At 39.2% G+C, this 25,510-nt stretch overlaps 2 protein-coding genes and 1 long non-coding RNA gene across 10 annotated transcripts in view; 2 read left to right on the plus strand and 1 right to left on the minus strand.

Moving 5' to 3' along the window:
- The window catches only part of Znf131 (zinc finger protein 131), a 29,601-nt gene extending 22,051 nt beyond the window's left edge, over positions 1-7,550 (plus strand). For 6 of the 8 annotated variants that reach the window (XM_047556705.1, XM_047556703.1, XM_047556706.1 and 3 more), the window contains 2 exons: positions 4,127-4,257; positions 5,246-7,550. In XM_047556705.1, coding sequence (XP_047412661.1) covers positions 4,127-4,257; positions 5,246-5,932 — 818 coding nt within the window. In that variant the 3' untranslated portion in view covers positions 5,933-7,550. The remainder of the gene's footprint in view (positions 1-4,126; positions 4,258-5,245) is intronic. The other 2 variants (XM_047556708.1, XM_047556709.1) reach the window with 2 other exon arrangements.
- A 7,835-nt stretch (positions 7,551-15,385) lies between these two features.
- On the minus strand, positions 15,386-19,832 carry LOC124986741 (uncharacterized). The gene is made up of 3 exons (XR_007109073.1): positions 19,242-19,832; positions 15,756-16,466; positions 15,386-15,497 (listed from the first exon to the last, which is right to left on the minus strand). It is a non-coding gene; the product is annotated as an uncharacterized LOC124986741 (long non-coding RNA).
- Positions 19,571-25,510, plus strand: part of Nim1k (NIM1 serine/threonine protein kinase) — a 59,730-nt gene continuing 53,790 nt past the window's right edge. The window contains exon 1 of the mRNA XM_047555415.1: positions 19,571-19,868. The gene's annotated coding sequence lies outside the window, so the exon portion shown is untranslated. The remainder of the gene's footprint in view (positions 19,869-25,510) is intronic.

Raw genomic sequence — 25,510 nt, forward strand, 5'->3', positions numbered from 1 at the left:
GCATATTTTTATTGGTTTAGTGGTTTTGTTTCTTGTATATTCTTAAAGAATGTACCATAACCTGTAACTTGATTTGCAAAGTTTTAGCTATTCCCATGCTCTGAATTTACTTATTATAGTAATGATAATAATGCCATCCTGCTAGACCATGGATGTAGAGTCCAAGGAACTCAGTTATGTTGGGGAAAATATGCAAGCACAGTCAGTTTGACAGACCGAGTGCTGGGTTGCTTGTTTATGATGGAAGAGACTAAGATGGCTTCCCAGAAGGGTTACCCTGTGGTGACCCAAGAGAAGAAACCTGGAAACAGGCATTTCAGACAAAGGACATGAAGCATAGATAGACCTAGAAATAAGTGGAAGCAAGCCAAGTCATTAGCAGCACTGGTAGTGCATGTGCTGAAGGGTTGAGTCCTGGTAGAGGAATGGAAGGAGATGTGACCAAAGAGATTTAAAGGGCTGACCAGACAGCAGGAACCTATGCATCATATGGGAGGTCTACAAGTTAAAGGTGAGAAAGAAGAAAAGGTTGAGATCATAGTTAATTTCATAAGTAGTGTAAATGAGTTTGGATTTTATCTTGAAATATTCTGGGTCATTTTAAGAGAGTTTTAAGTCAGGAAGCAATCTGATCAGATTTGTTTTAGATATCAGGCAAGATAGATTGGAGCAGCATGAAACCTACTGACTCTAATAAAGGAATCTGTTCAAGTAAACAAGAATGGGAAGTTGCTAAAGGCAGCCACAATGGAAAAGGGTTGGAGATTTTAGTAATAAGTAGGCAAAATCCACAGGCTTTGGTGACCAATAAGGTGGCTGGGAAGCAGAGTGGTGATATAAGAGAGGATGCTTCCTAGCTTTCTCATTGAGGTGACCAAATGGTTGGGGATTATTAATTTACTGAAAAACAGGTAAGCAGTTTAGGGGTAAAGGAAGAACCAGACCAAGTGACAGCTATGCCTGAGGGATAACCAGTGTGAAAGACAGCCTACAGTTGGCCTTTAGCCATGTTTTCAAATAGCAGCTCCCTAGTTTCCAAGAGAGGAAGTGTAGAATCAGAATGTGGATCCAGAAACCAAATCAGTTCCAGTTCTGACATTTGCCACCACAATGGACTTGACTGGTTCAGTTTACTTTGGGATTCTTTCTTTGCATAAATAAGGATAACAATACCTTTCCACAGTCAATTTTCCATTGGTGTGACAAAATACATACCTCACATAAATCAACTTAAAGGAGGAAGAATTTATTTTGGCCCACAATTTCAGGAGTTTCAGTTCATGGTCATGTGACTTTCTTATTTCTGAGGCTCTGGTGAGGCATGGTAGAGCAAAGCTGCTTACCTCATGGCGACCTGAAAGAAGAGAGAACAGGAGGGAAGGAAGAAATGGAGACTGGGGGACAAAATATATCCTTCAAAGGCACACCTACAGTGACCTACTTTGCTCAGCTAGGCCCACCTCCTAAAGTTTCCACAACCTCGCAGTAGCACCACCAACTGGGGACCAAGCCTTCAACACATGAGCCTTTGGGGGAACATAAGCAGATCCAAACTACTGTCTACTTTCCAGGGTTGTGACAAATAAGAAAATGGTGAAAGCACTTTGAAATCTACAGCTACCCACACGTCTAAAGTAGAAATAACCTGTTGCTATTTCTAGATTTTACTGGTCTTATTAAACTAAATTTTAAAACAGAAACAGTTCAAGTGGGATATAGTGAAAAGTGAGTCTCTCTTATTTAAGTAGATCTCTTCAGAAGCAACTACTGGCTGGTGGTGGTATAGCTCGGATGTAGAGGGTGTTCTTAGGCATGTGCCAGGTTTTAGGTTCAATCCCTAGCACTACAAAACAAACAAACAAAAGCATCTCTGCTATCATTTCCTTATTTATCTTTCCAGGTGTATTCTTTGCATTTTCAAATAGCCATAGACATACATGCTTGCTTTTGGAGAAGCAAACAGTCATGCAGTGATAACAGCTTTATGTCATTTATCTTGTTTGGGGGCGGGGGGGTTACATCTATGAATACTTAATTTTTAAAAATTGTGGATGCTCAATACTTTAGTGTATGGATATACTGTAATTAGCTACTCCTATTAGTAAACACTTAGGCTTTTGCTAGGCCTTTGCTATTACGAACTATACTGCAGTAAGCATCCTTGTACATTTATCTTGTACATGTGTTCAAGTAACTTAATTTTTAAGAGGAGAACTGCCAGGTCAAAGAGTATGTGCATTTAAAATCTTGACAAATATTATTAAATTGCCCTTAAAAAATGCTGTGCCAGTTTATGCTTGTTAAGTTTCATTGATAATGAAAAATTATACAAAAATAAAACCAGAAAATTTGACATTTCTTTTAGCAGTATCTTCCCAACATTTTTGGAATCAAAAAGGGTTTCTGTATCAACATTAATTCCGGGTAAATAGGTATTCTCCCTGAAATGAATTTTTCATCACATGGAAATTACACAAAAGCTATAATTTTTCCAGAAAATATAGTTACTTGACTGCATCCTTCTATTTAAGTATGAAGGTCTCATCTGAGACCTCATTACTGGTGCTTTGCCTCCAGAATATTAGTCTTGTTCTCTAAGCATTATCCTGTCTCAGTTTCTTCACTCTTTTCCTGACTATTCTTTTCCTCTACTTCATGAAGCCTTCCAGCCCTTCCATATTCCTTTCTACCTTTGTATTGCTTCATTTCTGATTTTATTGTATACATCCTTTTTCTCTCTCTGAACACATTTTCTTGCTTAGAATTCACCTGCTTTAAAAAGCCCTTCATCTTGGAAATCATTTATTATTTGCTCCTGCTCTCTGGTTGCTGAGCCCTGATAGAGACAATTCATATCTGAGCTCTTCACTTAGACAGTTCGGTGTTTTCTGTCTTAATTACTATTTCAGGTCATCACTGTAGTACTCCTCACAGCAAATGATGGTTTTTCCTGACTTGAAGGACCCTCATAGTAATCTGTTTTCCAAGTCACCTTTCCTTTTTATTTCTTGGCCTTCTTGAAAGAATCTTTACACTGATTGTTTTCATAGACATGCCTCTAACTCTCCTCATCCCAGACAAATATGGCTTCTGATCCCACTTTACCACTGTCTACTATAATTTCCCTCAGTTTTCCTTCCTTCTGCTTCTTGGCAGTTCGATTTCTGTTTTCTTTGCTAGCTCGTCTACCTGCTCTTTCTCACTTGTTATTTCACTAAGTCCTCTCCTTGATCTTGTTATCACACAACATACTCTGAGAAAGTTTATCCACACTGGAAGTATTTATTACCACTGAAAATTACCACTAATCTATATGTCAGTACACCTTATTTGGCTCCAGAACTGTTTATACAACTATCTACTGGCTATTATTCCCTCAACTGAGTAACTTGAACTGAACAGACTCAAAACTGAATTCATAATTGTTCCCACCACTCTCACTGCAACCCTGCTTGGATTCCTGAGTCCTGGGTTCTTTTCTGATTGACATTCCAACTATTATGAGAAATGGTTCCTCCCTCTTTATGCACCATGCCGTTTTATACTTCTGTGCCTCTCCCTGTAGCATTCTCTTTCATTCCTTGTTTCATTCTATTCCAGGTAGAATTACCCTCCTCCTTTGTGCTGCTGCAGTACATTTCCTGTGGTTCTGTTTTCTGTAAGGAAATTCCAGTGCATTGTGTTTATTATCACATATTTCTCTTTCATACCCTGGCCTTTGACAGGAAGTTTTTTTAAAGGCCATCGTATTTCTTTTTATCTTCATTGCCTAGCACATGATCTGGTACATGGTAAGTATACAAAAATGCTTATGGAAGAATAGTGATGCATTTCCCTAAAATACAGATTGATCATGATTTTTATCTAAGGAAAATAATTTAAGAAGTGCAAAAACATGGGACAAAATTCATACCCATATTTCTTCATCAGAGTACAGATAAAATGAATAATAATTAAGTCACCTTGCCTCTTCTAGAGTAATCTTGGATGTGGTGAAAACATCTGAATTATAAATTGTGATTTCCTCTTTTAAGAATGTACTATTAAAAGTAACCAAAAAGAAAAAAACAGACTCTTAAAATTTGCTGTTTTACTTATTGTCAGTATATCTTTTCTCTTATAATAGGTGAAAAACCTTTTGAATGTCCAAATTGTCATGAAAGATTTGCTAGAAATAGTACCCTCAAATGTCATCTCACTGCATGCCAAACTGGAGTGGGGGCAAAAAAGGGAAGGAAGAAGCTGTATGAATGCCAGGTATGTGCGGGTGTATTCTGTCCTTAACAAATGCATTTGTTTGCATTCTTCAAAATTGAAAAGTAATAGTCATAGTACCTGACTTACCACATTTCAACTTGTGATTTTTTGACTTTGTAATAGTGTGAAAGCAATTCAGTGAAAGCCATACTTTGAATTCTGATCTTTTCCTGAGCTAGTAATAGGCAGTAGGATGCTTTCTCATGATGCTGGGCCTAGTAATAGGCAGTAGGATGCTTTCTCATGATGCTGGGCAGAAGCAGAGAGCCTTACAGTTTATCAAGAAGGAAACATCTGATACTCTACAGTGTATTTTGTTGCTAAGATATGATAGATTAAGTGTATTGAAAGCGTTTTTAACTTACAGCGTTTCCAACTTAGAACATTTACAGTGGATCTGTCAGAACATAATTCTATCGAAAGTTTAGAAGCATTTGACAATCTCAAGCAAATGTACAGAGTTGACAGTTTGGAAAGGAATGAGAGTAAAGAGCATCACTGTTGATTTTATAAGGGGGAATAGTTTACTACTCAATCCTAAATGACAGTGATATCAAAATTTATGTCCTAAATAAATAGGTCATGTGAAACTAAGGTTATTCTTAACTGTAGAATAATCAGAATTTGGGAGAGACAGGGGAGACAGAACAGCTATAACTGGATCTTCTTCCATGATAAAATAGTGGGTTTTTTAAAAAATAAAATTATGGTTCTAAGTGTTGAAAATATGCTGGAAATTGCAATATGGTTACTTTATATTCCAAGAATTTATGTGGTACTTAAACAATGAGGTGCATATTGAGATATTTCCTGGAATATTTGAAATTGCTAACAACCAAATAATTATGAAATAGTTTGGACAGAATTTTATTGTAGAGACCATATTCATAATATTTTCAGAGGAATCTTAAGTTTATTATCAATATGTTCTTTTACAGAAAATAACCCATTTTTTTTCAGTTAACATTGTATCTTTTGGTTATTTCAGGTGTGTAACAGTGTGTTTAACAGCTGGGACCAGTTCAAAGATCACTTGGTAATACACACTGGAGATAAACCCAACCATTGTACTTTATGTGACTTGTGGTTTATGCAAGGAAATGAACTAAGGAGGCACCTCAGTGATACTCATAATATTTCAGAGCGTCTAGTAACTGAAGAAGTCCTTTCAGTAGAAACACGTGTGCAAACTGAACCAGTGACATCAATGACTATTATAGAACAAGTTGGGAAGGTGCATGTGTTACCATTACTTCAGGTCCAGGTGGATTCAGCACAAGTGACTGTGGAACAAGTCCATCCAGATCTGCTTCAGGACAGCCAAGTGCATGATTCACACTTGAGTGAACTTCCAGAGCAGGTCCAAGTCAGTTATCTAGAAGTGGGTCGAATTCAGACTGAAGAAGGTACTGAAGTACATGTAGAGGAGCTGCATGTTGAACGGGTAAATCAGATGCCAGTGGAAGTACAAACTGAACTTCTAGAGGCAGACTTGGATCACATGACCCCTGAAATCATGAGCCAAGAGGAAAGAGAACCTAACCAAGCAAATGCTGCTGAGGCTGCCAGGGAAGATCACAAAGGTGCTGAGGATTTAAAGACTAAACCAACTGTGGATTCCCAAGCTGAAAAGGCAGAGAATGATGACAGAACAGCTATGCCAATTTTAGATTGAAATAACGAATATATTTTTAAATTTACATGTTGGGTTTTTGAACTGGTTATGGGCAGTGTGACTGTCCTTAAGCTAACAGACAAGTGGACCAAAGTTAAAACTATTTCCTGTTGTGCTGAACTGTTTCTGTTGAAACAAACTGATGCCCCTCACCCCAGTTAATGCCACAGAGGAGGATCTTTCTCATAAGTGAAGGGGAGCTTTGAGAAGTATATTTCTGGAAACTTAAATGGATTATATTCTTATTATATAGTTGGGTACGAATGTATCTATTTTCATTGTAGTAAGGGTTCTTTATCACCGTTTTCTCTTCCCCAGGTCATGTCCTCCCTCAAATTTTTTCCATATTGTAAAAATCAAACGTAAAATCATTAGAATACAACTTTATGTATTCTAATGCATGTTAGAAAATTGAGTATGTAAGAAACACAAGGCTGCATGAAGAAAAGTGCGTTGTTACTGTGCAGTTAAAATTTTGGCTCTGGCTTTCTCTAGTTTGAACAACATTCTTGTCTGCCCCAATAGTCACAGGTGCCATCTCTGCAACAGAAAGAGTGGTGGTGGCAAAATTTCCAGAATGTTTAAAAAAAAAGCAACAAAAAAAAAAAAAAACCACCCATGTGCCTTTTCAAAACCAACTAAACTTTTCTATAAAGCATCTCTGGTTCTTTGAAAGTTTGTGTTGTAAGAAGCAATGTAGACAGTGCTATAAGACTTCATATTTTTGTTTATGATGACAACTACCAATTCTTTTAAGTTAGGTTGAGAAATTTCATTTAATGGCAGCTGAAGGGCCACTTTCAATTGGGAGAGTTCATTTACATCTGTGGTAAACTTTATTTTGATGAAAAGTTGCACTAGTATTTTACCACAAGATGGAAAAAAAGATAAGCATCATTTAAAAATTAATGTATTTAAAATAAAGTACAGAGAAAAACATGTATATAATATATCAGGCTTTGTTTTGAATGGAATCTTTTTCCCCAATCCTTAATGTAAAGATCTTGTGCTATAACTTTTAAAGCCATACAAATAAGAGTGCTAAACTGTGGACTTAAAAGTAGGTGTGTAAATATTTTTAATCAGTATTACTTAGAAAATAAAATATAACAACTACATAAAATAAACCAATATGCTATTTTCTTTACCTGTTAAATATTGGGAGATATTTACATTTTTAAAGTAAACTTTAAAATTATGTGTTCATGACTCTTTCTTATTTTTTTAATTACTAGTATGGAAATTAGTATATGGTCAGATACCGTCTCATCTTTCTGCATCTATTAACTTGCTCATGAACAGAGATAAAATTCTCAACACATACCTCTAAACTTCAAAAATCAGCTCAAGAAAAAGAAGAGTTCATATTTATAGTTCTTACATAGTGGGCTCAACAAATGGAGTTTTTAAAATAGAGTCATTAAGTTTTTAAGATCAAATAACCACCTTTTGGTAATCTTGATGTTAAATAGTAACACATTTATGAAATATATTAAAGAGAATGGCTTTATGCAGTTGGAGAAGTCACAGATTTAGATGCATCAGGAATCAGAAGCTTGTGTTTTTAAAATCTAAAGTAGCCGTGTGCAGTGATTAAATGCCTGTAATCCCAGTGACTTGAAGAGCAAGGCAAGAGAATTGCAAATTCAAAGCCAGCCTCAGCACCTTAACAAGGCCCTAAGAAACTGAGTGACCCTGTTCAATCCCATGTACCAATAAAAATTAAAAAAAAAAAAAGTATATGAACACTTCCAAGTATGGTGTTTGGCAGTTAAGACAATTGTTTTTTCACATTGAAATTTTTTAGCTTGTCTTTGCCTATGTTCCTGAATTGTAGTTTTTTGTTTTTGTTGTTTCTTTAAAAAGCCCTTGGAGATAGTCTGAAACTTGTAAATTGACAGCTAGTATCTAGTGAATTTTGAAGGCTAAAAATATCTCATGTTGTTCCCTTGAGCCATGGTATAAAACAGGTTTATTTTTAAACATAATCCTTTCTGACTGTAAGGTAGCAATCAGGGGCAAAGGCACATCAAAGTGTTAAAATTATCACTTGAGTTTTCATATTTGACAAAGCTTTCAAAACAGATTTGAGGAGCAGGTTTAAGTCTTTTCCTTTTCCAAAAAGGTACAAGGCTATCAGTATGCTCAGAATGCCAATGAATTTCATTGGAAAAGATGAAACTACCACTGCTCATAAGCCTTATGTTGAATAGCACTTTGTAGTTTGCAGAGCACTTTATAACATGAAACGGCTTTTAAAAACTGATGTATGATGTGTATTTGCTTCTATGGTGTTTTACTATTTTATTTCTACTGGAGTTTTAAGTCTACACTAGTAGTTGAACAGTAGAGTGCAGTATTCTCCCCTGCTTTCTAGTTTGAACAGCAGTTCTCAGACACCAATTGGGTACCCAGCAAGCTACCAACAGTTATGCTCATCCAATTACAAATTTGGAGTTCCCATGATCCCTAACCCTCAAAGTTTGATAATGCCTTACTTAGAACAACTCACAGAACTCAGGAAAGCACTGTATTTAAGTTACTATTTTCTTAGAAAGTTCAGAAACAACATAAAATGGACAAGATGCATAAGTATGGTGGGGATACAGAGTAGGAAGTCAGTTTTTGTTTTCTCCTGGTTTGCCACCTTCCCAGTACAATGATGTATTAACTTGCGAACTTTCTTAACAAGTTTCATATCTAGGCTGATTAGATCTTTGGTGGTTGGTTAGTTACTAAGCACCTTCCCAGCCCCTCTGCTCTTCCTGGTGGTATCAGAGTGGAGCTGATAGTTATAGCCCTCTAGTCGTAGTTGGTTCCTCTGGTGACCCACCCCTATCTTGAAGCTCCGTTGGGGTTTCCTTCCATTAGCTCATTAGCATAAGCTGGAAAAGTAAAAGGGGCTTGTTAGGAATAACAAAATACGTTCCTATCAGAAATTCCAAGGCTTTTAGGGGCTCTTACACATGTATAAAAACGGAAGGTTCTTAACAGTTTTGGAAGGTTCTCACACTGTATGTAGGAACCTCATTTTCATGAAAGTCTGAATACCTCTCCCAGTACATTTTTTGTTTTTTTTTTTTTGTGTACCAGGGATTGAACCCAGGGGTGCTTAACCACTGAGCCACATCCCTAGCCCTTTTTTGTGTGTGTTTTGAGACCAGGTCTTGATGAGTCACTTAGGTCTTGATGAGTTGCCAAGTTACTGAGGCTGGCTTTAAACTTGCAATCCTCCTGCCTCAGCCTCCCAAGCTGCTGGGGATTATAGGCATGCTCCATTGCACCTGGTTCTCCCCCTACTTTCAACATGGATTTCAAGATTAGAGGGGTCCATGAAGGACTTCTAGACTGTCTGTTTTATATGTTGAATAAGCCAAGGGACTTGGAACTAAAGAGGCCTAAAGGTAAATGAAATCCTCACTTACCACATGGATTTTAATTCATGTCTTCAATAAGTGGCCATAGAGTCATTAACATCTTCATGTGAAAATACTGTTTGACATGCAAAATTATAAGTATACACCTGACTGAAAATTTAGCCTGATTTTGTTAGAGAAAATAGAGCTTTGAAATCATTAACACTAACCTTTGTGTTAATTACATCCGGAGAGGGAGACAGGCTAAATGTTTTTCATGGGCAATCTACTGAGCTATGTTGTAGCTCTTAAATTTGTCATAAAGGATACAAATGAGAAACAGCAGAATTAAAACTCTGAAAACCTTTTCATTATCATTAATGAGATCCTTTAAAGTTAGAGGCTTAGAAGTGCATTATTTTAAAACAATGCAGATGGTGTCATGAGTATAGACTAAGATATTTTGAAATGCTATTTATGTCCTGTAAATTTTCATTAAAATACTTACTGACATGGTAAGTAGGACAACATGAGAAATGGATTGTTTTTCTCCTTGCCCTTCCAAAACAATATGACATAATTACTCAACTGAAGCAATCCATACCTTGATATTTCTACCAAAATGTAGCCTGGGGAAGACAAACTTTGAGATAGGAATTTAGGGATACAGAGAGAAGGGAATCTCAAAAGAAACACCCACACAGCGTTGGAATACAGAACAACTTAAAAGCAACCTAGTGCACCCTGTGTCCTTATCTTTAGCTTGTCAACTGATGAAAAGTATTAGAACCACAAGATGACCATGAGGCATCTGGACAACCCACTTTTTTAGGGAGTGTGCCATTAAAGATTTTGGTAACAGAATGACCTTAGCCTCATTATAATAGCAAGACCACACCCCTGGGTAGTGATTTAATACCCCTGGGCGGGTGGAGAAGCATGATTATAACATGCAAGAGCAATGTGCAAGCACAAGGAAAACTAGCACAAAAGTACATAACCTGTCCCTGACTCCACCTCTATTTTGGTTCCCTAGCTACTGTCCCTCTGTACATGTTAAAAGCCCAGACCAGGTTCACATGGATCTGAGATTGCCCACATTCTCATTCTGAGCATGTACTTTCCCTTTCAATAAATCTCTCCCTCTATTTCTCATATCTGGCAGTCCTTAAATTCTTTTCTGTGATGTAGTCAAGAACATGGAAGGTCCAAGTAGCGGTCTCCTCCACTCCTGGAGACCCACAAACTCCCAGTTGGTGATAATTTCATTATAACATAATAGCTATCATTCATGAATTACCTACACAGTGAACATTTTTAGTAATCTCAATTACTTCATGAGGTTAATGTGTTATTTACTCATTTTATAAATGGAGGAAATTGAGGAGGGAGATGAGAAACAGTTGGTAAGAGTGGAACCAGTGTTTGAACTGAGGGAACTGGATTCCTTACACCCCTCACCCCACAGACTATACTCCTGATACCAAAATACAGTTATCTAAGAGGTCTTTTTTTTTTTTTAATTTTAAACTAGGATTTAATTTTTTTTTCATATATTTGGAAAATATATAAAGGTAGAGTGGCATATTTTGGCATGAAATACATCTTCTGAAAAAGTAAAACATTTAAAATTTATTATCATTCAAACTTGTGAAAATCACTAGATAAGAATGTGATCTTAAGTATAAAAGAAATATCCAATGTCAACTTCAATTTTAGAGCATCAAATAATTTTTTTACCAAAGAAGAGACTTCTTCACCTGCAGTGTATTTGGGAATGGGGCAAGATTACTGGGTTTTTTTTTGTTGTTGTTGTTGTTGTTTTATTTTTATTGTAAACAAATGGGATACATGTTTCTGTTTGTACATGGAGTAACAGCATACCATTTGCATATTCATACATTTACATAGAGTAATGATGTTTGATTCATTCCGTTATTTTTTTCCTTCCCCCCACCCCTCCCACCTCTCTTTTCCCTCTATACAGTCCCTCCTTCCTCCATTCTTGCCCCCCTCCCACCCCCCATTACGTGTCATCATCCGCTTGTCAGTGAGATCATTCGTCTTTTGGATTTTTGAGATTGGCTTATCTCACTTAACATGATATTCTCCAATTTCATCCATTTGCCTGCAAATGCCATAGTTTTATTATTCTTTATAGCTGAGTAATATTCCATTGTATATATATACCACAGTTTCTTTATCCATTCATCAATTGAAGGACATCTAGGTTGGTTCCATAGTCTGGCTATTGTGAATTGAGCAGCTATGAACATTGATGAGGCTGTATCTCTGTAGTATGCTGATTTTAAGTCCTTTGGGTATAGGCCAAGGAGTGGGATAGCTGGGTCAAATGGTAGGTCCATTCCAAGTTTTCTAAGGAGTCTCCACACTGCTTTCCAGAGTGGCTGCACTAATTTACAGCCCCACCAGCAATGTATGAGTGTACCTTTTTCCCCACATCCTGGCCAACACCTATTGTTGCTTGTATTCTTGATAATCGCCATTCTAATTGGGGTGCGATAGAATCTTAGTGTAGTTTTGATTTGCTTTCCTCTTATTACTAAAGATGGTGAACATTTTTTCATATGTTTGTTGATTGCTTGTAGATCTTCTTCTGTGAAGTGTCTGTTCATATCCTTAGCCCATTTGTTGATTGGGTTATTTGTATTCTTGGTGTAGAGTTTTTTGAGTTCTTTATATATTCTGGAAATTAGTGCTCTATCTGAAGTATGAGTGGCAAAGATATTCTCCCACTCTGTAGGCTCTCTCTTCACATTGCTGATAGTTTCCTTTGCTGAGAGAAAGCTATTTAGTTTGAATCTATCCCAGTTATTGATTCTTGCTTTTATTTCTTGTGCTATGGGAGTCCTGTTAAGGAAGTCTGATCCTAAGCCAACAAGGTGAAGATTTGGACCTACTTTTTCTTCTGTAAGATGCAGGGTCTCTGGTCTGATTTCAAGGTCCTTGATTGATTGTGAGTTGATTTTTGTGCAGGGTGAGAGATAGGTGTTTAGTTTCATTCTGTTGCATATGGATTTCCAGTTTTCCCAGCACCATTTGTTGAAGAGACTCTCTTTTCTCCATTGCATATTTTTGGCACCTTTGTCTAATATTAGAAAATTGTATTTATTTGGGTTTGTGTCCGTGTCCTCTATTCTGTACCATTGATCAAGAGAGGTCTTTTTAATTGACAACATTGGATTGCACAAAGCATAGGGTGTTAGATATTCTTTGCTCTAACAAAATACCTGAGAAAACCAATCTAAAGGACAAATTTGGGCTGGGGAGATAGCTCAGTTGGTAGAGTGCTTGCCTCGCAAGTACAAGATCCTGGGTTCAATCCCCAGCACCGCAAAAAAAAAAAAAAAAAGGACGAATTCATTTAGGTTCATAGTTTTAGTTCATGATCACCTTGCCCTCTCACTTTGGACCTTTGGTGAGACAGAACATCATGACAGGGAGCAAGTAGTGGAGCAGAGCTGCTTACTTCATGGCTGCTGGGAAAGGGAGAAGAGGGAGGAGGGAAGTGAAGGGAGGGGCAGACAGGGAAATGGGCAAAACATACCATTCAGAGGCTTGCCCCCAGTGACCTACTTCCTCCAGTGGAGCCCCAGCTCCCAAAGTTCCCACCACCTCCCAACAGCATCACAAGCTGGCAACCAAACCTTGGTCAAGTACATGACCTTTAGGGGTCATTTTGGATTCAAATCATAACATATCAGATAGACAACCATTTTCTTTTTGGAATCTGTACCAGCCTTTGATGGGATGGGGAGTGGAAGAGGTAAGAGATTAGAAAAACTGGCAAGATAAATGCAACGAATCATCTTTTAATACCTCTCTGCCTTGAGGCAACACATATATGTAACAGTAGCCACTCATGTGAATTGTCCTTTGCAAAGTTACTTCCCCTCCCTTTCCATGGCATTGTAATTTAAAGCAAAGCAGTGTCTAAAAGATTAAGATGTTAACTGCTAAATAATTTTTGCTCAGAATTATAGAACCCAGAATATCTGGTGACCTTCCCATTATACAAGATGTGTAAGATGACACTTATCTTGCAGAGAAGTAATGCATTCATCTAAAGAATTACAGGAACTAGCATCAAAAGGTAGATTGTCTTTGATGTTCTGACCAAAGGGAAGGGGTACACTCCCTATATGATGAACCCTGCTCAGCCTTCCTGCTCGCTGTCACACTGCACCTCCTTTCTCTCCCTAAAAACGCCCTTTCATGTATCTGACTTTCCCAAGTTGATCTTTTTGTGGGGGCACAATAGCACCCACAACACACATCCTTTCAGACTGCTGGCCCTCAAACAAGCCTGGTGTCCTTCTCACCAATGCTTGTCTCTCCATGGTCCTCCAACTTTAGCAGATTATCAGAATCTTGTAAACCCCTTGCTGGACCCCATACTCAGGCCTGCTGATTCTGTTGGTCTGGGTTAGGGTCCCGGAATATGCATTTCTAACAAGTGCCCAAGTAGTACTGATGCTCAGGATTCTGAGACCACACTTGGAGAATAACTAAGAGAAGGCTCTTCAAGGAAGCTCACTTAGTGGGTGGGGATATAGCTTAGTTGGTAGAGTGCTTGCCTAGCATGAATAAAGGCCCTGGGTTCAATGCTCAGTACCACCAAAAAAAAAAAAAAAAAAAAAAACAAGGAAGCTCAATGGATTGGCCAGTGGAAGCTTTTTTCTTTTTTTCTTTTTGTGTGTTGGAGAAAAACCTGAGGGACTTGTGCACACTAGGCAATCACTCCACCAACTGAGCTATGTTCCAGCCCTGGAATGGACCTTTCTAGGGGCCTCTTCTTTTCATAAAGCAGCCAGGTGCTATCATAGAAATATCTTCTTTGTTACCTATTGTTCAAGTTAGTTTTTGTGATGACTGGACTGAGACAAGTTTTAGGTATTTTAGTATCAAGCAAGAATATTCTACTTATTCTCAGTAGCTAAATGCTTTTATGTGTTTGAAATGAAAATGTTACAAAGATATGAAATACTAGAGAACAATAAGGTTTCAAAACCCTGAAAATCAGAATAATTAACCAGGTATACTTTTGCTTCCTCTGGGTAACTCAAGTATACTTTAGACACAAAATGCTAACCAATACCTTCTAAGAGGCAAGCACCATGGTATGAATTGACTTCACTTTACAGCTGATTATTCACTCTGGTTTAGAGGCCAGGTAGATTAGCTGTATTAGAACAATAACTATGTTGTATGAAACAATACTTATTTAAGCCATACATGACTTTAGATACTGCTAAGAAATAATACAGGAAGTAATACAGGTTTAGAACCTTAGTCCAAATGAAGTAGTGCTTTTTAAAGACAAATCAAATGAAGGTAATTTGATTTTTTAAAAACTTTTCATAATAGGTAATTTTGTTAAGTATCAATGAACCTAGAGCCTTCACGTATTCTTCATTGTTCAGTTGTAAATACCACCTGAATGCCATTCATAAGAAAGTATCACCACAGTCATTCCATACATGACTTCACATTCAAGAAAAGTTTAGAAAACTGGTTATGGTAGTGCACACCTATAATCACAGGGACTCAGAGGATAAGGCAGGAGGAACACAAGTTCAAGACCAGTCTCTGCAATTTAGTGAGACTCTGTCTCAAAAAATTAAAAGGACTTGGGGTTTATGTAGAGTATGCCTGGATTCACTCTCCAGTACCACAAAAAAAAAAAAAAAAAAAAAAAAAAAGAAAGAAAGAAAGAAAGAAGGAAAGAAAAAGAAAAACTACCCAGAAAATCAATAGAATTTAAGCTGACAGGCAGAGGGAAAGGTAGTGGCCCCTCACTCAAGTCACTAAATTTTGCAACCTTTTTTTCTTTTTCCTTTTGTTGTTGTTAAATTATACCTGCTAAAGTAAAAGAATTACTTAGTTTAGAATAAGTAAGTTTTAAAAAAGCACTCAAAATCCATTAATCAAAAATAACTATTGTTAACATTAAGATGGATACCATTCCAAGATGTCTATCTACACACACACACACACACACACACACACACACACACACACCAGAGAGAGAGAGATTTTACAAACAAGATTACCATGCTAGTTTTAATTCTTTCTATTTAATTTTGCTTGAATTTAACAGAAATAAAAAGAAAAGCATAATAAACTTCTAAACTTCAGATAAATGTTTCATCATCATATTTTAGGAAATATTAGTTCCTAAAAGGTTCCTGTAAAGTTAAGGAAAAAGCATTTTAGTAAATACTAGTTGTCAATAAGTGATTCCAGTTTAAACTATCAACTATTATTAAATTATCAACCCCCAGCTGTGAGAATGCTGAAATTGGCACATTCATGCTTCCACCTCTGGGTTTGTTAATTATAGCTGCATTCTTAAGGTTTATAAAGGTAACATGCAGGTTAAACAGCTGATTAGATATAGCTCTTGGGAGAATTAGTGAAATAGAAAACAAATCTGAAGCCTTTACCTAGAATGTAGCAGTCAAGGTAAAAATCTACAGAACATGAGAAAGGATGAGACAGAATGAGTTCTGACACACGTAATGTCCAGTGGGAGCTCCTGAAAGAAAAACAAAACTTGGGAAGGGGTCTGTATGGACTAAATGTTTGTGTCCCCCCTCCTCCAGAAAATTCATATGTTGAAATCCTAACTCCCAATCCGATGGTACCAGGAGGTGGGGCTTTGGGAGGTAATTAGGTCATGAGGGTGGAACTAATCTTATGAACAGGATTAATGCCCTTACAAAAGATTTCAGTAGGCTCTCTCATTTTGCCTTCTGCTGCGTGAGGATATGATAAGAAGTTGGCAGTCTGCAACCCATAAGAGGGCCCTTGGCAGCCCCTGACTGTGTTGACACCCTGATCTCAGACTTCTAGTTCCAGAACTATAAGTAGATGTTTGCTGGTTAAATCACCCAATCTGTGGTAATTTTCTATAGCAACCCAAACTAAGACGTATCTTTCATGTTCAAAGATATTATCTGGAAATATTTCTGAATTGTTGAAAGACATGAGTTCTCAGACTTGGGTAGGATACAGATCCTGAACAAGGTAAATACAACACATTTTCCTGGGACAAGTTGGCCCCTTTCCAGTTGTAGATCCAACTTTGTAACAGTTGTGCAGTTTTAGAAAAATTTGATTGATATCCTCTTCTAAGATTTGTCCAATATCCAAACCTGAGGGAAAGAGAAAGGAATACTTGAGATAGGGACTCCTCATGAATGACCCAAGTTCACATTCAGATGCAGTATGCCGGGTGCCTTAATGATTGACCAGAAAATGAGAGCATGAATAGCACTATGTGTACAAACATTCAGCAGAGGGGCTTCTGAGCATCTCTGGGCCCAATTACTTAGACACCATGATGAAAGGAGCAGACCTGAATCCAATTTTTGTGGGGGATCCTTCTGCCAACCATCCTAAGACTATTGGTTCCAGATTTTCAAAAATTAATTTGCTACTTGATAGAAAATTTGTCTTATTACTCTTCATAATAACTCCCAGATTACAGATGAGGGAATTGAAGCTGAAAGATCCTTAAAATCAAAAGTGTCATGCAGCTAGTGTGCAGTGGAGCTACAAGTCAAGGTGTAGCTCTATGATACCAAAGTCCAAAGTTTTAGCCACTGCCAATACATCTCAGGGCATAGATCAAGTACCTCCTCCATTAAAATCATCCAGTAGTTAAACATGGATTTGATTTCCTCCCTGCCGACGCGGGGGAGCTGGGTATAGCAAACTAAACGTGCATACGCTTCTCAATAACCATGGGACTATCTACATAGTCTTTAAAGGTTCTACAATTTCATACATTCTTTTGGAAAATAATATCTTTATGACATTAAAATGTATTTCTGAGACATATGCCCATTGAAGGAAATGAAAAAAATAAAACCGGAAGGAGACCGCCTAAAACACCTGATATTCCCCCAGGTAATGAAAAACATTTCTTATTTGCCATATTTCCTTCCAGTCATACATATCACAAATTTGTATTATTCCATTTTAGAATTTTTGCCTTCAAAAATACAATATATTTCCTCATACTACTCAACATGAGAGTTTTTATCCTGTTACATTTAATCAAGCTATTGTTGAATGACCCCTTCTGGGAGGAAAACATTTTTTTTCAAGCGAAGGAAATTAAATGCAAAGTCAATCTTCTCCTGCTGGGGTATTCCAGGACTTTAAGAGAAGGGAGGGCATGATGGTTGGGCTCTGATCTGAAAGGAGCAGGCCCTAGCATAATGGCTCAAAGTGAAATGGGAGTGTTGGGGCAGGGTCCTGGAATGGGGTCTGGCAAATTGACTTCAGGAGACATGATATCTAATGCAATTTTAAGTTTTTCTTGCTTTTTGCAGGCATGATGTGAAAACCTGTGCACAGAGACTACATCAAGTTGCGATTTTGAGGTTCTTGGTTTCTAGGAAATTTTCCTATAGAATTTTATCCTGCACATTGTCATGTTGTAGGATTCAAGGGATATTCCATGTCTTTTTAAAAATGCAAATATTTTGCATTGTATTTCACTGCTTTAGAAAGAAAATGTGTTGATGGCACGTACTATTTTAAAGATTATTCTTTCGAAAAAACTTTTGTCTTAGCTGGGCGCCGTGGTACACACCTATAATCCCAGCAGCTCAGGAGCCTGAGGCAGGAGGATTGTGAGTTCAAAACCAGCCTCAGCAAAATCAAGACACTAAGCAACTCAGTGAAAGCCTGTCTCTAAATAAAAATACAAAATAGGGGTGGGGATGTGGCTCAGAAGTTAGGTGCCCCTGAGTTCACTCCCCAGTACCAAAAAAAAAAAAAAAAAAAAAAAAAAAAAAAAAAAACGAAAAAAAAACACAAACAAAAAAAAACTCTTGTCTTTTTCTTTAAAAACAAATATTTCTCACAGAAATACTTATCCTACACAAAGACATGACAACTGTCATAAAGCAAGGAAGTGATTGTTTAAAATTCTTTTGGTTTTCCTGCCAATGGCCAGTGCATGGAGCTGTCCAAGGTTTTATTTCTTGCCCTGCATATTCCTGATCCCTTTAATCATCAGAGAGGTAGCAGAGATGTGTAGCAAGGAAGAGAACCAACTCTGGAGTCAGATGACCTGGGTTTCTGTCCTGGCACCAGCATTCTACAGCTGTGTGACCTTCAGCAAGTCATATGACCTCTTTAGGCCTCAGTTTCCTCATCATTCAAAACAGGAACAGTAATAACAGAACCTAAATCATAGAGTTGACCTTTGTAAAACAGTACCTAGCAAGTAGCAATCATCGTCATCATCTTCATCTTTGCCTATCCCTTAATTTCTACCATAAAAGGATTTTGGACAGGTTATTTTTCACCTCCACTTATTTGTTCTTGTAAATATTGCCCTGGAAATCATAAATACAGGATAGGGAGCATGAGGTGATGGAAAGATTGCTCACAGAGCTATAACTTAGGGTGTCTAATCCTGGCTCTGCCATAACCAGCTGAGTGACTCTTGCTAAATTAACTGACCTCTTTTTTTAAATATTTATTTTAGATGTTGATACACCTTTTTTAAATTTATTTATAAGTGGTACTAAGAATCAAACCCAGTGCCTCACACATGCTAGGCATCACTCTACCACTGAGCCACAACCCCAGCCCATTAACTGACCTCTTTAAACTCAGTTCCTAGTCTGTAAAATTGAGGGTTTAAACTTCAATAAATAACTTCTATGCTTAGTAGTATGTAAATCGAATTCCCAGCTCTACATTCAATGCAGAGACCTGTTTCCTTGTTTGTAAACTGGAAAAATAATATTTGGCACCTACCATTAGTCGGAGGAGCATAGCTGGGAGTAGGCAGGGGATTATGGAGCCTCTAAAGGGGCACCAGGAGGACCAGGCCCCAAATATGCCAGGAAGTCAGGCAGTGGGGTGACATTAGTATTTCTGCAGAACCTAAACCTTGTCAGACTCACCCGGAGAAACTGTCATAGTGCTTTGCCAGAAACTCCCGATCGGTTGGGAGGATTACTGTGTTGCGGTCTCCCAAGGACACCAGAAGCCTCGCTCAAGAGCTGAAGTGGCTCAGCGCACTTAAACTGATAACGAGCTGTGTCAACCCTCTGGCTGCTGTGTCGCCGCTTTCCATCCACTCTCTGGGAGGAATCCTCTCTGCTGCAGGCCCGAACCCCCTCCCGGAGAGTCTGCAATGGGTGTCCCTGCGCCGCACGCCCTTCTCTCTCCAGCCCCTCCCTCCTGGCTGCCATAGAAACCGGCCTACCAGGTCCAGGCCCGCGTCCCAGCGCCCGGCCGGCCCTCCTTGCCCGGTCCCTGAGCCGGCCCCCAGCTCGGGATTGGTCCTTCGGGAAACGCTGCTGGGCGCCTCGGTGCCCGCGGCCCAGCCGGGCCGAGGCGGACAGGCGAGGTTTGCTGGGCTGTGTGGTCAGTCTGCCGCCCCTGACAGCTCCGGGAGCCTCGCGCGCGACCGCGACGCCCTCGCGCCAGGACACCCCCACGCACCCGCGCCTTCCCCAGCGCCGACCACCCCGCGCGCCTAGCCGGGCGCCGCGCAGCAGAGCCAGGTAGCCGGCGTCCAGACCGAGGTAAGCGAGGGGCCGCGGGCTTGCCGCCAGCCCCTCTACGGTGCCTGCCCTTCCCCTGCCCGGCCGCAGCCCTGGCTGGCTGTAGAGGGGACGCCTTTCCGCCCCGGGACCTCAGGGAGAAAGAGACACACACGTTCTGGACTGGGGTGGCAGTGAAGTGGGGTCAGGAGAAGGTTGGGCGCTCCGCGAGGCATCCTCATTCCTCCACCCTCGGATGGATCCGCGCGCGAGAGGAGGGGGCGTTAGCGCCAGGGAGAGGGCGTGCTCGCGAGTCGGTGCCAGAGTCCTGTGCGGCGCCCTTGTCTGTGTGCGCGTGTGAACACCCGTGTCAGAACGGTGCCGGCACCGCTGGCTATGCGCCCACACGTGAGCCACGGAGGGCAGCCTAGCGCCTAGCCCTATGCCCACCGGGTGCGCTGGACCAGAGCCCCACCGCACCAGCCCGAATCTGTTAGTTTGTAACAGGTCTGGGAACCTGCGTGACCTCCCCACGGGCGCGAGCCAGGCTGGAGGTGGAGGGAACTGACATCGTAAGGCTGTGGCCCAGGGCAAGGGCAGCTCCCACCACACCCCACACCACGACTCTCCCCAGAGAAAGGTGCTTCTTCTGGAAAACCGGACAAAGTAAGGAAGAGCCTCTTCTCTCTTCCCGAGTAGCCCTCCAGGAATTTTAGGACATTGAGGACTGGCGATGCCACCAAGAAAGAATCTCAACGGGGTCTTTAAAAAGCCGATTTCTGATCAGCTTCCGCGTGCCATCTGGGCAGATGGAGAGGGCAAGGCAATCGCTAATGATGCTTTTAGCTTAACCAAGATCCAGCCATCTGTACTTTTTCCCTCTGCTCCTTTCCTCTTCCCCTCTCCCCCTCTTCTCGTCCCTCATTTCCCTTTCTCCCCCCAATCCCCCTCTCCCCTTTTCTCGCGTTTTCGTCCTCCCCGAGTTTGGTAGACAAGAGGACTCTATGTTAGACCCACCCTCCCCCACCCCGTTCCTCATCCCGTTTCAAAATAAGAGCAAATGAATCACATTTTAAGTTCTCACCCGTGTAATTCAGACAAGTTTGGATATTAAACAAATCGCGGTTGCACGCCAGGCCGCGGGAATCCAAAAGGGAAACAAACAAAACCAGCCGAAAAATTTTGTTCCAAGATTTCAAATGGGACTCTAAAACGAGTATTTGTTTATGGTAATATGGTTTTTAAAATATTTGAAAAATATGTATCGCACAAGCTTGAATCATCAGCATTCAATGTGATTCACAGAAGCGCTTCAAAAGATGGTTTCTGTTAGTGTTGCAAAAGCCCTTCTAATTTTGGTTGCCATGGTAACTGAAGAAGTCGCCCCGCACTATTGAGAAGCTGCCTGGCTGGAACTAGAAATCATTCTTTTTGAGGGGAACTCCTTATGTCCCTTATTGTCACCATGATAACAATTGGGTTTATAAAAAGATACTTGTTTCCTTTCCTTAAAGCACCTAAATGCCAACGCATATTTTTGTGGTTTTTAAATTTTTTTTTTTTTTTTGTCTTTTCAGAGTTTGCAATTTGTTCAACACATCTTCCCTCTCAGACAAATGAGAGTAAACACTGCCCTCCAGCAAGTCAAATGGCCTAAACGGTCCTGTGGCCTCAGCTCTCTTCCCACACTCACTGCACTAACAGAGGACAGAGGAGAGCTTTTGATGTTCAAGGAATTCTGGCCTAGGACCAGATCTCCCTCTCCATTTAGCATTTAAATTTGGAATCCTAATTAGCTTTCTAATTAGGAGTTGGAATGTGGGTGGGGGTCCTGGGAGAGGCTATTTGGGAAAAAGCAAGACCAGCTCTCAGTGAAGGAGTGGTTGGTGTGCTGTTGAACTTGCTTAGGAAAGTCCACACGGGTTTATTTTTGGCTGTACCACTGTTAAGTGGTAAGTCTGGAAAAACCTTCAGAGAGGCCTCCTTCTGTGTTAGGAAAAAATATGACTTGGAGATTTGGTTTGAGGTGTGTGCTTTTTTTCTAATAACCTAACTACTTTTAAAATAAAGGTGGCTTTATATGAAATCTAAATTACCCAGTAATAACTGTGGATAGGCCATAGAGCACTTTCTGTCTTGTTTAGCCTTAGGTTTTTAGTTAGGAAGGCTTAATTCAGGACATACCATTTCAAATACTTTAGCAAATATTGGTATCTTTAAAGAACCATGATTCTTTGCACACACACAATTTCTGAGTTTGGGTTCCTACAAATCAGTTTTACACATTGGTAGCATATGATTGGAACATTTGAAAGTAATTGTTTAAATTGTTATCAAAATAATGTATTCATCTGACTTTATGAATTAGGTGTATTAAAAGACCATAACAAAAACAACAGTTCCACCCCTGGTTATAATCTTCATCAGCTCCTAGCTCTTTGATCACTTCCAAATAATTAGTTTATGTTGCTGGTCCTTGCTTTATTAATTTTAGACAAAACTATTGATTTACTCTTATTATAGATGAGATATAACTCCCTTACTCCACCCCTTACAACTTCCCTTACTCCATTTTTTGCAGTTTAGTTTATGGAAAAAAAATCAGCCAAATCCCTATTTGCAAAACTCTTTATTTAAATATGATGGATGCGAGAAAACTCTTAAGAACATCTATCTTGGAGGAAGAGGACTAAAAACTTCATAAGAGTTTACCTATAGCAGCGAAAGTTCAGCTGGTTTCAGATACAGTAGTTCAAGATTGCTCTTAGAAGAGGGAAGAATTGTTCTTGCAGGTTACCAGCCATTGTTTGGGTAATTTGGATTTTATACAGAGAGGTGGGAGGAAGAAATAGGGAATAAAGTCACATAGTGGGATGGTGAGGAGGAATAGCTGTAGGGGACAAGTACTTACATGGACCACAGGAAAATTCTTAGTCATTTAGCATCTCATAAATATATCACAAATCAAATTAAATCCATATCGAACTTACATTGTTAGGACTGTAATCATTGTTTACTGCAGATCAAAGTTGTAAACTATAATTGTATGTCTTTCATTTTTGTACAACTTTTTGGAAAAAAATGTATTATAAAAAATATTTTAAATTTTAAAATATATTTTTTAAATATTTATTTCTTTCATTTGCTTAATTTTTGGAAACCTTCTTCCCAAATATTCTAAAGGTTTTATAAAACGCCTCTCCTTCATCTTTTCCTTACAATCAAATGCATCAGATAACCATTAGTTTCTTTCTAGCCCTACCCCAGCCCTCCAAAAAGGAGCCCTCAGTTCTGTGAGCTGAACCACTTCTCTTCTAGCCCTGATGAACATTGGCATTCTGAGATTTCCCTCCTCTCCCCTTCTGTGTGGATTTCCTGTTCTCTTATTTTCCTTTTACTTGGTTTATTCCCTATTTGATAGAGTGCCTATTCTGGTAGCTCCTTAAGAAAGAGTTTTGATAATGGCAGCAGCTCAGGAGGCCAAGGCAGGAGAATCAAGAGTTCAAAGCCAGTCTCAGCAATTCAGAGAGGTCGTAAGCAATTTAGCAAGACCCTGTCTCTAAATAAAATATATTTTTTAAAAAGTCGGGGGAGCTGGAGATATGGCTCAGTGGTTAAGTGCCCCTAGGTTCAAGTATCTGAAATGTCTACTCTTGCACTTCCTTGAAGCTTTACTTAAGAATCTAGTTAGAAAATAATTCTTACAAATTTTGAGGACATTGATTCATCATCATTTTCTAGCTTCTACTGTTTCTGGAAAGTTCAATGTCATTCTAATTTTTAACACTTTGCATGCAAAGCTCTTATTTTTTCTCTCTGGAAACTTGTAGGATTCTTTTATTGTTTTATGAAATTTCACTAACATGTGGATTATGTTCATTTACTTAGTGGACCCTTTCAACCTAAAAATCCATGTGCTTCACTTCTGGGGAATTACAGATAGGCCCTTTTGGAAAGTTCTTCCATTTTGTTGGTTACATGTCCATCCATTTCACATGTTGATTATTACTGTTAACTGAATCAACTGAGGACTTTTAAGTTTAAATGACTTGTTTGCTGCCCTTTGGAATCAGGTATACTGCCAAACCATCTTGCATTCTGATTCTACTTTTTCATTTTTTTTTTGGGGGGGGGTCACTAAAAGAAATTATTTTTACTCTCATTCATACAGGAATCATACCCTTAGGCTTACTAATAGAGTGGGTTTTTTTGTTGTTGTTGTTGTTGTTTTGTTTTTTTGTTTTTTTTTTTGTGGAACACATTGGTTATAAAACATAAATCAAGGCACAGAGGCAGCAAATTTGATGTATACTGATGAGTAACATAGTAGCCAAGCCTGAAATAATGATGCATATGACATGAACTTTTATGCCAGCCCTTGGTATCCCGTCAAGTAAATATTTCTTTAAAACATAAATTTGTTCACCCTTTCATTTTGCAGCAGAGGAAACAAATTCAGAGATCTTAAGTGTGGATCACAGCTACTCAGAAGGAACATAGTCATCTCTTCTGTCTCCTCTGACTTCTTTTAGTGTGCTAGTGATAGAACTCAAAGCCTCTTGCATGCTACACAAGCCCTCTGCCATTGAGCCACACCTCCAGTCATCCCTACTCCTGACTCCCTTTGAAACATTCCCTTTCTCACTGTCTCCTCTCTCTCCTTGGCTACCTTGTCTTAAATTTCTCTTTTAAAATTCTTTTTTTTTTTTTCCATTAGGTACAGTAAGTAGCACATGCCTATCATCCTAGCTACTCAGGAGGTTGAGGCAGGAGGCTTGCAATTTTAAGACCAGCCTGGGAAACATAGTGAGAATGTCTCCCAAAATAAAAAGAAAAAAATAGGGGTTGGGGCTGTACCTCAGTGGTAATGCACTTGCCTAGCATGTGTGAGGCACTGGATTAGTTCCTCAGCACCACATATGAATAAATTAAAAAAATAAAGATCCCTCAACAACTAAAAAAAATTTTTTTTAGATAAATAAAAGAATAAAAAGTTCTGGGGATGTAGTTCATTGGTAGAGTGCCCCTGGGTTCAATCCTCAGTACTGCAAAAGTAAAATCCTTCTTTCTTTATTATAAACAAATATTATATTTTACCATAAAGCATATTATAACATGTATTATCACACAGCATATATTCCAGAGGCAGCAAGAAGAGTGGTCAAACCTTTATTCTGGAACCAACTTGCTGTGTTTGAATCCTGTTCATGATTCACCTACTATGTGATTGTGTTAGCTTTCTATTACTGTAACAAAATACCTAAGATAACCAATATATGAAGAAGAAAACCTTATTTTGGCTCACAGCTTTAGGTTTCCATCAATGATTGATTGGCTCCTGTGCTTATGGATCTGTGGCCAGGCAGCTTACCACGGTGACAGCGCAAGTTGGAGTTGAACATCTCACTTCATGGCTGAAAAGTGAAAAAGAGAAGGAGGAAAGGGGTTGGGCTTCCAATTTCCCCTTTGGGTCCACACCCCCAAATGACCAGAACACCCCTTTAGGTGGGATTACAAGTGTGTGCCACAGTGCTAAGACAGGTCACATCGTTCTCTATACAATAAAAGCATTCTGAAGAAGGCACATGAAAAGTGTAAACTAGGAGAAAGTGAAGCAGTACCAGTGTGAATGGTGGTGGAGGCGTGGGGGGGAGGCAAGGGCAAGAACTAGAATGGGAGATGCA

This window comes from Sciurus carolinensis, chromosome 6, assembly GCF_902686445.1.
Source record: "Sciurus carolinensis chromosome 6, mSciCar1.2, whole genome shotgun sequence".
NCBI lineage: Eukaryota > Metazoa > Chordata > Mammalia > Rodentia > Sciuridae > Sciurus > Sciurus carolinensis.